At 35.0% G+C, this 15,335-nt stretch overlaps 1 protein-coding gene across 3 annotated transcripts in view; it reads right to left on the bottom strand.

Annotated features, from left to right (window-relative positions):
- Positions 1-805: 805 nt before the first annotated feature.
- The window catches only part of LOC101854412 (regulator of G-protein signaling 7), a 49,595-nt gene continuing 35,065 nt past the window's right edge, over positions 806-15,335 (bottom strand). Inside the window, exons 13-16 of one of the 3 annotated variants that reach the window (XM_013082573.2) lie at positions 14,939-15,067; positions 12,538-12,708; positions 11,024-11,062; positions 806-9,269 (exon numbers count right to left, since the gene is read on the bottom strand). In XM_013082573.2, the coding sequence (XP_012938027.1) occupies positions 9,071-9,269; positions 11,024-11,062; positions 12,538-12,708; positions 14,939-15,067 (538 nt within the window). In that variant the 3' untranslated portion in view covers positions 806-9,070. The remainder of the gene's footprint in view (positions 9,270-11,023; positions 11,063-12,537; positions 12,709-14,938; positions 15,068-15,335) is intronic. The other 2 variants (XM_005098412.3, XM_035969777.1) reach the window with 2 other exon arrangements.

The following is a 15,335-nucleotide window of genomic DNA, read 5'->3' as shown; positions in this document are numbered from 1 at the left end:
ATAAACACACATGCATGCATATATCATCGTGGAACAAAACCTACCAAAACTTAGCAGTTTCTGTTAATATCTTTCCTCTTAGCATGCAGCATTGAATGGAATAATTCAACTTTTCTCAGAAGGCAATCCTGAACAGACCGAGCACTCACTGTTAACATTAGTTTCCTCCCTTTTGAAACGTCCCTTAAAATTTTTTTTAAACAAACAAGAAGAAGAACAGCAAAATTACTGTTGCACCACTTAGAGAAACCCAGCAAAAGTTTCTTGTGAAGAACAGTTGAGCATGAATAACTCAAAACACATCTGGGATTAACAAATTTGTGTTTTGACGCATAGAGAATTTGGGCTAACCAGTAACAAAATATCAAAAAGATATCGCTCAGGGAATGGCAAACTACGAGTTATTCATCATTTCAACTTTTCTGTGCTTGTTTTATCTGTGCCAATTGTATTACATTCCCACTAATTTGAATGAATAAATACTACCATTAATACTTCATGCATTAAGTACATGGGCAACAAGACAAGACAGTATTAAAATATTTTCACTTCCTTAAGACTCCATAAAATTCTATACATTCCAGTAGGGCAATAAAATACGTTTCTGAGCATTTGATGAAAGCGTTTTGGAGCTACAGTAATATGCACAAAGTGTCAAGGATTTCTGTACTTTGTTTGCAATTTCTGAATTGACTGCAGAAAAGAAAAATCCTTAGAAATTGTAATTGACAATATTACTTATACAAATTACAATTATATTTCCATCATGATCAAACAGACATATCGCTCTCTCTTTCTTTCTCTCTTACTCACTCACTCCCTCCTTCTGGTACTGATCTTCACACTTTCTTCACATTCTCATGCACAATCAGAACCACGGACAACAAAGAAAACCCACAAAAATGACATTCATAATATTCCCCCAAAATCATTTGTCATCACACAAACACACACACACGTACACGAACACACACATCTCTTTCCGTCTCACATTCTTGTGTCCAAATGAACTCCCTTTCTCTCTAGCACATAATCATTGTCATGGTGGTTTCTATACACTAAAGTGTCTGGCTGGAAAATGCATGTATACAGCAGTATCATAACACACACAAGTTTTCCTTCACTAATTCAATACATGAAATAGTGCTGAACAAGTCTGTGTGATCACAGTGATGAGTAACTAATCTAGCTGAACAAATTTGTTGGAACATCATTTTTACGAGAAAAAAAACAAAAAACACCAACAAAAAAACAACCCACAGCCATTCATACACATATGAAATAATATTATATATAGATAAGATGAAGAAGTAAGATCAAGACAAGAAAAGGAAGGACAAAAATAACAATAAATAACAAGTGGCAAGCCCACACACAGTCAGAAATTAAACAGCCATAGGAGCAATTCTTCATCAGTACAAAGAGGGGGGGGGGTGGTTGTTATCCCCAACTTGTAAGAGAAATAAACCGCCTCTCAACTTCTTGCATCATTGAGTGTAAAGACATGCTCAACACTCAGAGAAAACCATGCCCACATAATATCAAAGATTTAGTGAGAAGTAAACATTACTACAAGGCGCACATTACAAGTGTATAGAATATAAAAAGACAAACTGCTTTGGAATCACGGCCAGAGTTTTAAACCCCACCTCCTACTTTGCCTTGAAGTGCCTCATACTATCAAAGCTGGTAATACTATAATATGCAGCAGGAAGTTAATGAAATTTTTGTTAATTAAAAAAAAAGGACTTGTTGCCATATATGTACATCGAGAATAAAGCAGACAGGTGTGTATATCAAGTACTATGGACTAACATTCTACATTGATTCACTGAGGATGTCACTCTTCAGAGATGCCAAACTGACTACAAAATAAATCCTGGACTTTTCTGTCTCAGTGGAAAGGCATAAGCGATGATTCAAAATTTATGGATCCTATTGACTAATGCATCTTGTTTCCAAACTACTTTAAAATGAAATATAATATGACATGTAAAAAGAGATTAAAATATAAATAAATGTAGGAGTATATTACAAAATCTGGTCAGTTTTTGAAATACAGATTTCCAGATTTATCTGGAAAATCAGCACCTCTCACTCTTACTCTTATGGTTGTCCTAAGTCTGTGCTGACCTTTTGAGGAGAGACTTGTAAGAAAAAGAGTGTTTTCATACAGTGAATATTAGGAGACCAACTAAGGCTTAAAGCTATTCCCATCTTCTCGTAATCCTAAATTATCACTGTTTTGCCAAATATAGTAACACTAAAAAAATGAGAAGTTTTATTGAATCAAGTACAACATCTTTTTTTTTCCTTGCTGGAGACAAAGTTGAAATACATTTCCACTTAATAAAAACTAACTCTTCAAAAGAAAACTTTAAAAATTTACTCTTTGAAACTATTCATGATTCAAATTGGTTTCTTCAGAATTAGGTGAAACTCACATTAGTTCCAGCCATCTCAGAAAGATACACACCCCTTTAAACACCATAGAAAAGAAGTAAGCTTTAAGTGGACAAACAAACAAACAAACAGAAAAAGTGCCTTCTGTCAGTCATTTTGGCTAAACACTATAGAATGGCATAAAGAAGAGGTAACCAACCTATGATGATTCAAGTACTGTGTACAAGAGCTAGTAAGGAAAGGGTACAGTTAAAGACTTTTGAAACCTGAAAAATTGAAATTTTAGAGAAAGTCATGTGCTGGAGAAAAAAAGGAAGGAAAAAAAAAGAACATATTCTGAGCCAAAAATGTCACAATATCTAAGAGACAAATTTAAAAAATGGTGCTGTTAATAAAAATACTTCACCATAGTTTTAACAAAAATTTTGACCCACAGTAGGCCTATATTTGAGAACAAGTGTATGCATGTGAGCTTCCGTGTCCATGTGTTCTCAGCAAAAGTTGGCTTTTTCATAAAACGTTTACAGAATATAGCAAAACGCAAACAATAATTCTGTCAGTCTTTAACAGAGATACATCAGATTTGTCACCAGGCAAATAATATTCTCTATCACACCATCATTTGGGTTTAATCTAGGACTTGGGAAAAAACTACTGCAAAATTTATGATAAAGTCCATCCACTGATTATTTACATGACTTTCAATTTCATACTTTTTTGTTTCCTGGTTTAAATAATACAAATTTGTGTTGTGGCACCATTCACTCTCGGAACCAGATCTGTCAGAACCAATTTTAAAATAAGTCTTCCAGTGAAATGCAACACAAAATAAAATAAAAGAATAGTAAACAAAAAAAAAAAGGAGAAAGCAAGAAGTCCTTGAAAAGCCTGCAAAAGGGTGTAAGTATCAACATTTGGGAACACCACGATTCAGCGAGTCGGCTTAACAGTGTAAACTGGCCACATACAGCACTTTTGACCAACAATTTGCCCAAGGCAAAGCTACTGGGAACATCTTTTCTCGAGTTAGGGAAAAAAGTCACTCCAGTGTGATTAACACAGAGATCTGCCTATGAACTGTGAATTCTGAACAGCCCCAAATCGTGGATACCTCTGGAGGCCAGAAAATTGCCCAAGGGCACCCTTTGATGTGCTTTAACAATGGCCAGGTGAGTAGCCCTGAATCATGGTATAGCCCCAAAGTTCCAGGGGGAGGGGTATGTGAGAACCATGTTGGCTCAGACCAGTGGTTTGACAGGATATTTAAATATAACTGATTTGGCACCTTGCAAATTGTAAAGAAGAAATAAAGAGAATATAGATCACTATTTGACTTTATCATTAAAAACCTTTAAAACAAATCATACAATAAAAAGGCAATATTGACATTAAAGAAATAACATAGGGAGTGGTTAATAAAGCAGAACAAATCAAAGAGACTAGATTTTTTAATGCTGTTTAAATAACATTTTCACAGAGAATTTTACTCGCAACGCTTGGGGGTGGTTTTTTGGGGGTGGTTTTTGGGGGGCCTCACAGCAGTCTCATGTATGTGAAGCATATGAAAGAGTAGTTATTAGAAAATTATCATTACTGAAGAAAATAATCCTTTCAGAAAAATTGTTACCTCTAATCAGGAGCATAAAGGTTTCCTTATTTATTACACATATGGACTATAACTTTTTGTCCCTCACAAAGTTGACCAGCATCAAAGGAAACCAGCATTGAGATGCAAAAAAGGTAACAGTAAAGTACACTCAACCCCCCCTCCCCCCCTTCCAACGTCTTTAAGCATCATCACAATTACAGCACACCATTTCCTGTACCTGTAAAACCTACCTGTGACCTTGGTGGATGTTGGACAGTAAGTCAAGCAGTTCAAAAGGGGGGGAGGGGTGTTGGACGTGATGTGCTTTTCTTTACTTTTGCCCCCTCCTCCAAAAAAAAAAAAAAAGCCTGAGAGGTTGACTTTTGACCTTGTCATCCTCTCAGAGTGGTTCAGAAAAGTACGGAACAAACACAGCTGGTCTGCTACATCACCAAGGTATGAGAGCTCATTCAGTCTGCAGTTAAGTTGAACTATATGCACTTCAGGAAATAATGGAACTCACAGATAGTTATATTGATGCTTGCATATATATATATGTACATTGAAACATGGGGATCAAATACGTGAATGAGTATGACGTACTGAAGAAACAAACTTAGCTCAGATGAGCTGAGATCAAACCCTTTGTTTTTTAAACGTTGTAGAGAATACATTCATACACAAAAAAGCAACCCAAAAAAAAAAAACCAAACAGGAAAGAAAGAAAGAAAAGGAACAAAAATTTGAAATAAAAATGCAGCTCAAGAAATTGAGATATAATAATATAAGCATTTTGAGACAAAGCAGTCGAGTCATCACAATTGTTCATGAGACGCTAAGATGTCTCAAGACAAAGCAGGTTGAATAAAGCATTATTACAAACTATACATCTTTCTCTTTCATATAGTAGATAATCCAACAAGCAGATATCTATAGATTCAAGACATTCCCCAGACCAAAAGAGAAGACAACTGCACTCTGATCTCTCATAAAGCAATCAACACCACGTACCCTCCTCACCCATAGTCAATCTTATAATCAAAAAAAATTTTTTTTAAATTGGTAAAGCCAATGCCACGGGTATTTGTTTAAAAAGGACTACAACATTCATGAAAATTGGTAATTCGTATTGAGAACAAAAAGTTGTCAATAATTTAATGTTAACCCATACAACTTTTATTTCCTAAACTACAGAGATTCAAACTACGATAAAAGACAGCTATTACCATAGAAAGTGAATAAATCGTCTTCAAAATAAATGTCAATAGAACTAAAATATAAAACAATACTTTTCTCATTCCTTAGGTCCTCTTGTGACGTAGAGTATAGACTAAGATGTTACAAACACCATGCACAGATCTTGAGAGAAAAACAATCTGTGCTAAAATGTGAATGGTTGCCTTTGCAAAATGGTTTTAACTCTTTGTTTTCAGATGCACAAGATAGCACACTTGATTACTCTCAATGGTCCCATCACCTTGATATCGTCGTCGATAGAGTACATATAAAAAATAAATGCATGAAAAATGCCAGTAGAAGATAAATACTGGTAAAAACAGGGTCTACTGTAGATGTGGGCAGATAGGAAATAGTTTGGCCATAAACATGGCATCATCGCCCTTAACCAATTGTTGTCCCACATGGCACATGATGTAGAAAACTAATATGAGAATAAATGTAAGGGAATGTTCAACAGGTATGCTCAAGTCTATCAACTACTACATCACAGCATCTGGCAGTCTAAATAATTGACAACTAAGTTAGCACCATGAGAACACAAAAACAACAAAGAGTAACGTTTTCTTTCTGTCTCACTGAATAACCAAGGGGAAAAAGCAATACAGGAACAATACATTTGAGATTGTGGGTCATATATTTAGCTCAACACAGTACACATGTTAAAGCTGAAAAAAAAGAATACTTACAAATAAGAACAGCATATCAGCCAAAGGGCATCGTAAACTACTTGAATAATATTACAATATTATCATTCTTCAGCAAGATGTGCTCTCAACGAGGCCTCAGTCACCCGAAATTTCATAAGACGAAGTCATCATCTGAAAAATGCTTCTTATAACTTCCCAATTTAAACTATTTATCTCATATGCTATGATTTACTTTCCCCAACTCATTCACACTTTCTTTCGAAAGAAAATGGCAATTAAAACAAAAACTTTTGTACATTCAAAATAACTAGGAACCCAGGTTTTGTTCATCATCATAAAGTTGCATTAATATTTCAAAAGGAAAAATTGCACTTAAACAAATATGACTAGAAACACAGCATTTCAAAGATGAGCTTGATAGCATGAACACTTTGAAACTGGAGTCTTCTAAGTAGTTAAACACCAACATCAATCTAATAAAAGTCATAGTCTTGTTGAGGCTGTCATCAATATTTCTTCCAAGCTCGTGACAAATCAACAATTCGATTTGAAGCACCGTGATGCATTTTCATTGTGAAAGAGCCACTTCAATGACACCATTTCAAACATAGCAAGAATTACCAAACAACAACTTGACTATGTGAACATGCATCAGAAGTAGACTGGTAAACAACAAGTGGTGGTGGTAGCTGAGTGATGGCTGAGAGGGTTACAAAAGACAAAGGTTCAAGAAAATCATTTTTAAAAAACTTAAATGCTGCCTGCCATAATAACAACATGTATCCCAAAGTTGAAACCTTAATAGAATAAGGAATAATGCTGTCTCGTTAGAGGCAAAAGACTTTTATCCTCATTCGTTTTCCTCAGCTGTTGGTTTTCTAAAGCTTGGTGTGAAGCTTCTTCTACATTGAAATGGAAAAAAGTTTACTATTTAAAGTCCGTTCACACAAATAACATTCTCTGAAAAGTCTACATTCAATATAGGATTTTCTAAGCTCATAGCCACACAAATCATAGTAGAGGCCTGAAAATGATGAGTAGTTATAATGAAAAATAGCTGCTTTTGAAACACTGCAATCCAGATAAATGTAAGAGAACCTAATTTTGTCAGAAATTCTTACAAACTAAAAAGAAAAATTAATACAATCTATGTAACTGCTTACTACAAATTTGTTCTGATGTTAGAAAAGTTTTAATACAACAGTCTTAGCACACATACAGAAAGTCCACACTGATTTGGTTCACGAACGAACTTAAAGAAATACAGTCATTCTTCCAGGCTGTGGTGATGTTCCAGTTAGAACCCAATACATTTTGCTATGACTGCTGAGGAATGATTCCTTCCTAATATAACAAACTATCTAGAGCAGTTCAAGTTTTTACAACTCCCTACTTCTACATGTTCAATAGAGTGAAATTTAATACTAGTAAGTTCCATTCTTCAAAAAGAAAAAGAAAAACCCATAAAAAATGAAACAATCCTAAGCTGCTTAGACAATAAGTTGTTCTGACAGAATAATTCACAACACATATGCATTAAAAAATGAACTAATAATGGAAAAATAGAGAAAAAAACTCTTCAAAATTTTAGCAAACTAAAGAAACATGTTACTGACCCCTCTCAGCCACCACCCAGTACTAGAAGAGCAAGGAAAATGTTAAAATAATGAGAAAAATACTGTAACTACACACAAAGTTATTGTCAATAAACATTCAGATCATGTGATGGCAGACATATTAAAAAACCACACAAACAGGTTTGCGAGAACCCAAAAACTTCACTTTGCTGTGAGAAGATGGAGGACAAGTACAACCCTGTCTTTTGCAGTGAATGTAACTAGATACGTACGCCCTTGATATGCACAGAATAGCTTGCCTCATCAAGGAATGGACATGAAAAAGATATTTCTTGATTCCATCAATAGAAAGACTCAAGTGTATCCTTTTATGGTGTCAGAAAGAGAATAAAACAAAAATAAAAATCTCTTACTTTAACATCAAGTTCTGGAGTTTACCCGTAAGATTTAATGTTAAAAAGAGAAACATGAACGTCAACATAATCTCTGGTAAAATATTTTTTTAAGTGAACATACAGATGTACATATTATGTAAATATATTCATGAGCATTATGTATACATAGAGAATCCATTTTCCATGACTAGTGAAAAAGTAAATTTGCATGATTGTAGGCCTCGCTTGGCCACTGCACTATAGAGAAAGTTCTGTCATATTAAAAATAATAAATCCAATGTAAGAGTCCAGCTGCAGCTATATGTACAGCAATGCATCAATTTTTCATCTTAATTTTTTTCCAGAGAGTGACTTTCTTTCACCTAAAATTTTTCTTCTATCAGTCTTCATTAATAATATCAGGAATGAAGAAAAATGGTTTTAAGAAATAAAACAGCCCAGAGCAATGCTCTACAGGAATCAGAACAGCCATGGCAGCAAATGGCAAATGCCAGTAGAATCTAATGCTGTGACCCTGCCATGCACACGTGCAAATAGCCGTCTATAAGCCACAGGTCGAACACAGAACATGACAGTGCCCTTGCAAAGGCAAACAACAGCAACTGTGGTAAATTTATCAGTACAAGCTACAAAACCACCAGTCTTGACATCTATATTCTAATGCTGGTTAGACTGCAAATTCATCGAGTACAGTTCAGTATCAGAGACGTGAATAGGCCTATTAAATTTCTGAGTGTATTTATTTCAATTCAAGTAGTCCTTTTTTTTTCAGAATGTTTGTCTTACATCTTTTCAGCTTCTTCAATTCTAAACTTAATAGTGCTCTGCATTTATGCCAAAGTTAAGCCACTGGCTAAATTCAGAAAAGAAGAAAGGAAATGTACTTTATATACAAAATTTATAACATAAAACAATGTGCTGATAATCTTTGTTCATCTTTTCACCACCACAAGCCTGTGAGCAGGAAAATGTTTTTCACACTCAAGATACTCTGTACTTTCTAGGTTCTGAAACAACAATATAAGAACTGGCAATGATACTGATTAAAAAGAGTACAATGGAGTGCCTTGCATTAGCTCGTGAAAACATTCAGGTGCATCAATTTTTGTGGGGAAAAAAAAAACATGCGCGTGAAGAAGTAATCAAGGAGAATGTTATGAACCACAGTAGCCCATATGCTGTGCAATAAGACAATCTACTAAGGCAGCGTGTGCCTCATCATCAATCTACACCTTCCCAGGGGGCAACGACATTGGTTTTACTGGGTACAGCAATAGCTAGGCAAGACGTTCCTTCTCCCTTGCTTGAGTCAGCCACATGCACTGAGGTGTGCTTGGGAACTTCTAGTTGTTTGCTCTTCCGTGGACTTTCTTGGGGGGAGCGCAGACTGCGTCTGCCAACCATGTTTGGTGAGGTGTCACTGTAAAGGCAAAATTATGCATGCAAGTCAAGCAAAGTGCAGTGTGTGTCAGATAAGATCATCTCAGTATCAGATATTACATATGTATGCAATTCTACAGAGTGCAAACAGTACTGAGGTCATTCTTTTTCAAAAAACAAAAAAAATTACATCAAAGATGTCCATTTATAATTATGGTAATTCAATAATCTGTGTGTAATTACAGTACAACCTATTATCATTATGATCTGAACTCTAACATCAATTTTATTTCAATTAAATCCCTTTAGAATTAATATTCAAAACCACGTAAAAATTAATCCATTTGAAACGACATCGGAGTGTACTATTACTGAAAGAATATGCATGAAAATGACATGAACAACAATTGAAAGGGATTTTTATTCAAATTTCTAAGTCTCACAGAATACCATCTTTAACTCTTTCCGGACATATCGCACACCCCTAGCAGACATATCGCTGATATATCGGCAATGATGGTGTACCTCAGTTTTGTTTTGTTTTAACATGATCCCTCATTTGTAAGTAGTTATTATTGTTATCGAAAACTTGGAAAGGATTTAGGAAACGAAAACATCCAGTATCACTTTGTCAAAGCGCCATTTTGGTGATAAACAAGTAAATTCGTTCTTGCTGTCTTGCATCAACAGAACAATGTAACCGGACTCAGTAAAAATATCATAACTCAAACAAAAATTGGAATGTTGCTTTCAAATACAAAGCTATGCATTCAGAAATTTGTGGATTATGCTCTTGGCCTATATATGATTAGATACCTATGCAGATTTGCTTTCATATGTTTGGTGAGTGCAGTTATTTTCCGTTAAAAAAATATTTTTCTCATCACCATCACCCATTTTAACCCTTGTAAAACATGCTTGTATTCAAATGTTTGAATGTATTTCTCATTCAATTTCCTTCAATTTGATATATCATATGTTACCTTTTGAGAGATGGCTATGCTTACGTGAGGTTATTTTGTACATCACCAGTATAGCTAAATTGAGCCACAAGTTAATTATGTTTAAACCCCCCCACAAAAAACTATGTCCGGAAGGAGTTAAAGACAGGTAAGTGCTAGGACCTGTCCGATTTTGGCATTTTATTGGAAAAACCCCATACAAAATGGACACCCACAATAACAGTGATGAGAAACAATAAAAATAAGTGAAGTATCTACCCCTTAAAACCTCTCTAAAATTATCTATTGCAAACATAAAAATGAATGTCAATCAAAGAAAATGTCTCATGAACCAAAGTGACAGAAAATAAAAAGTTGAAACCTTCTCATTGGAAGAAATATTTAGCTAGTATAATTATATTTTACAACACAAAATCAATAATTTCATGCACTCATGCCTATCATTAAAAGTGAATCACTATTATTTCAATGTGCATTAAAGGGCCATGTGATATCATTAAAAGTGAATCACTATTATTTCAATGTGCATTAAAGGGCCATGTGATTGCTGAAACCATGACATGTGTCTAACAGGTTTACACATGACACACCTACCATGCAGTGAAATTTGCTTTAGGCAGTTAAAAGGAATCAGAATTTGTATCCTTCTTTCTTTCCCTGTGAAATTTACTTGAAAGCTTAAGGTGAATAAAAAACTGATGCTTTGTAACTACAGAGAAAAACCAAAACAATTGTACAACAAAAAACAGAGTTGATTAAGTATATATAAAAACACAAAGATAATCTAAAATGAATACAAACATTAAAGATATCTAAAGAAATAAAATCTTACCACCTTGCCAAACTGCTATCTGATGAATTAGCATCTCTCCTGAAAACAGCAATTTGTTCATATTCATCTTTAAAATATCCTGATAGCCATAAAAAATTTTAAAGCATTTTCCCCAAAACCCAAGAGAAATCCAAAATGAACAGATCAGACTTCAGGGATGCAAAAATATGTACAAATCTAGAAAACGGACCTCTTAATATTACAACATGAAGGACACATTTAATTGAAAAAGTAATCAATGCTCGAAAACAATCCTAATCATATATTTTTCTTAAGGCCTTACCTCAGTTGAAGCCTTTTGTTGTATGAAATTCAGGAACAAGAATAGACTATGTTTGTCACTTACAGCTTATCCATGGACAAAGAAATAAAAGAAAGCTTCTCAAATATTTAGACCCTACAGCTCAAGCAGGACAAAGTTTACCCTACCCTACACTAGAGAAATGAAGAATTTAGTCAAGCTCAGAGACAGATGGGCAGTTCTCTACAGTGACATATTTCAATTTACTTTTATCATTGAATTAAAAAAAAAAAAACTTTCATAAATCAAGAAACGATCTCAACTTTAGGACAGAAAAAGAGGAAATGGCTTACAAATGCAGCACACCATGCACAGAAAAAGTCTATAAAAATTTAGAAGTTATAATCAGTTTCACTTCAATGTAAACCAACTAAATAATCAAAATATCAATTTTTAAAATTGGGTAAAGAAATAAAGATATTTGAATATGTAGCAACATCAGCCATAAAAGCTGAATATCTTTTTAACAAAAGGACTGAGCCTTCAAGAAAACTTTTAAAGTACATTAACTCTTTATCTCCTAGGAGGGTAAACCCACTATGCCCGCGCCCTTTTTTTGGTACTAAATCTAAAAATGACGAAAACGTCACTACATTGGTCATTAAATTAAAACAAGTCAACCTATTTTGAAAGTTCTCTATCTAATGAATAAAATCCTGATAAAAGAGACCTGTTTTTCGGCAACTGGCGAAAAGTAATTTGAAATGTCGAAGTTGTTGTAAAGGAATGTGCCCGAGCTTCTGTCAGCGGCTCACCGACACAGTAGTACAGACCACGAGCCGCTGGAAGTGGCTTTCCGGAGATAAAGAGTCAATTTAACAAATAATAAAATGTAAAATCCTCATATGATGCGCATTTTTAAAAACTAAACACATTGTATTTTCCCCAATGTGAAAGCTTTTTATTCCCCTCTTTTTCTTTTTTTTTAAAAACCATTCAGTCTCAGTTTTTCCCCATTTATTTCCCAGTTATTAACTGCATTGTCAGGCAAAAAAAGAGACAATACTTAAAGAGTTAATAGAATATTTAGTCACAGTCACATTCAAAAATAAGTTTGACATGCCAACAAATAGTAAATGCATTTTAAAAAACTACTAGCTAGATCCATTTAAAAAATTGAAGAATAATGAAGTTAAATCTGCATTCCTGAATCCACAAAAACATATAGGCGTCACACTGTAAACCAAATGCTGTACTGAAATATCAGTCTTACCGTAACATAACAGTGGATTTGTCATCCAAGTCTCGCAAATTCCCTGTGCTGTAGGAATGATGTGCCACTGTTTGGTTCTCCCCGTCCCCATCATTACTAGCACTGCCTCTGCGCTTTGGCTTCGGACTTGGGGTAAGTGTGTTTTTCTTTCTTGATCCAAAACTGAAGAACCTAATCAGACAAGACATAAAACAAAAAAAAACTTAGTGTAATTCTTAAAACACACAGCATAAACAGCGCATCCAACAGACAGAGCAGAAAAGTAAGGAAAATTCTCTGTTGGGGGTCTGGGGGGTCAGCAGGGTCCAGGGACTGCATCTGGGTTGGCAAAGCCCCTGAAGAAATTAAAAATTAGTGTTTTTAGAGGGTTGAACATGGCAATTGGGAGCCTGTTTGAAGAGTGCCAACAACCCATAATACCTATTTTATCAGTAAGATTTTGTCTTGTTTGATTCCTTTATATGTGTCATGACGCAGTGGAATCAGGTGCTCGTCAATTTTGGGGCATGTAGAGTTACTGGTATCATCTTAAAGTTTGCTTATTTGTCTTGCTTTTGATGAAAAAAATACCCATCAATCTTGAATAGAAGTTGCCTGGTTTCAGAGGTAAAATTGGTGAGGAAAAATCAACCAAAGTTTTGTGACTTCTAGAGCTTGAGTGCTTGGAAACTAAAAAATTACATATTTTGTGCCTTTTATCAACTTTTTTTGGTAAAATCCACAAAGAAATGTGTTTCTAAATAGACATAAAAGGTGTTGAGCCAAAAAATAAAAAAATTCAATAAAAACTGTCGAACCAGTAGAAAAATGACGGTTTCTTCAATTTCATTACTCTGACAAGCGCCCGATTTCACCATGATGCCTCACATGTACATATATTTTTCCCTTACAGGCAATGTTTAATTTCAATTTGTCATCACACCATTCACAGAAAGCAAATCCAAGAACATCAATCTTGATGATACAGTAACCCAGTGTGTATCCTAATTTTCCTCCAATTTCACATCCAAATGGTGATAGTCACAACCTCTGAGCACCACTTCCAATTACACTATTGTTGATTTAGTTTTAGCATCAATTTCTTTTACAGCAGTCTTCATAATACTCCCACAGAATCCTCACACTGACAAGATCAAGACATTTGAAAAAAGTTTCTCTCTGACAGTGATTTTCATTCTAAAATGGTAACTAAATTTTCTCAATCAATACACAGATCTTCAAGCCATGGCAACGATCCAACAATAGACAGAAAGAATGAGTGAATGAAAGAAAGGAGGACATTGGAACTAAAGTTCCGCTATTGTGATCAGGCAGATTTTGACCAATTTGCCGGTAATAATGTATTGCCAACTGACCTGTATTGAATATTGAATAGAAGGATAATGGCCAAGTACAGGAAATGCACAATCTGGTAGGTTTCTAATATAACTTACGGCCAAAAATTACAGTAAATATCCATATGGTAACCCTACACTATCGCACTTTATTACAGTTGGCAAGTATGGAACTTTCCAAAAATACAGATTTCTGTAAAAAATACGGGAGATTGAAAGCACTGATAAAGTATGGTAAACCTTTTTTATGAAGTATTTGCTTAAACCCTTGCCTGCTCTGTGGGCGTACCCGGTGCGCCCTGCGCTATGGGTGTACCTGGTACGCCTGAAAAAACCCTGTTTTGTTTCGCCCATATCTTCGCTTCTACACAGTTTTGAATAACAAGAATTACATCCCTGTATTCTCCGTCCACTTGCCGATGTGATAATGCCTATTTTTAGGCTACAAGTCCCAGGATTCGCAGGTAGTAGCTATACAAAGAGACATGGTGTGTAGTGTGTTTTGCGCGAAAGACGAAGTCAGTCTGCCTCTCTGAGATTTTTGCATGCAGTGTACAATCGCCACGATGGCTTCGCAAAGGTTGACTAGGTCCACACATCAGGTCAACGCAGAAATTTATCGAGATGTAGACAGGGATGACAAAGATTTCAATTCATCTGTAGAAAATTTTTGTCATACATCAAATCTCCAAGATGACAGGGATCTTGAATACGGAGATGAAATTTTAATTGTTAAAAATCTCACTTTCACCTGCCAAATTCTTCTACAGAATACTTATACCTAAAAACGAGTAACAACAATGGACTGTTTGTTCATTTCTCTTTTATTTGACATATACTTTGCTACATCAAGTCCTTACAGTAAGCGAGCAACAGCCATTCAAAAAGCAGATGATGTCATACACAGCCACTGTGGAAATTTCCTTTGCACACATGGTGGACTTTTGGTCAGCAGTCAAGGGGTTAATATGCTCTCACAAACTATGTCTTGCCTTCAGCATGACGAAATACTGGGGTGTATGGGGGGAAAAGCTTAACTATGAGTATATCATGTGACAACAACTTACTTTTTCTTCCCTCCTGGTTGAACAGCATTAGCGAGCAAGTGTTTATACTGTTCAGACCGTAAAAAGCGCTGATAAGTATCCTTTTTCATGAGAGAAAATACTTGCTCTTGGGCTCTGTCAAAAGTGAACCTGAGGAAAATATGGACAAAGATTAGTTCTCAAGAATACTCTTTTCTAGTCAACTTGATTTAATTAAGCAAAGATTAAAAAGAAATGTGAAGGCTTAAAATATTGATAGGTAGCAAAAATTGATTCTATCAAGAAATAAGCTTTATAATAATTTCTTTACGAAACACAAATACATCTGACCATAAGTATTATCATGCTAAGGTCATAGAACAAATATACTTCTAAAAGCTTCAATCCATGCGCTCTCTTCCCCAGATACTGGATTTTG

The sequence above is a fragment of the Aplysia californica genome, unplaced genomic scaffold (genome assembly GCF_000002075.1).
Source record: "Aplysia californica isolate F4 #8 unplaced genomic scaffold, AplCal3.0 scaffold00182, whole genome shotgun sequence".
NCBI classification, from domain to species: Eukaryota; Metazoa; Mollusca; class Gastropoda; order Aplysiida; family Aplysiidae; genus Aplysia; species Aplysia californica.
The sequence above is the reverse complement of the archived record's forward strand: the minus strand, read 5'-3'. Positions and strand labels throughout refer to the sequence as shown.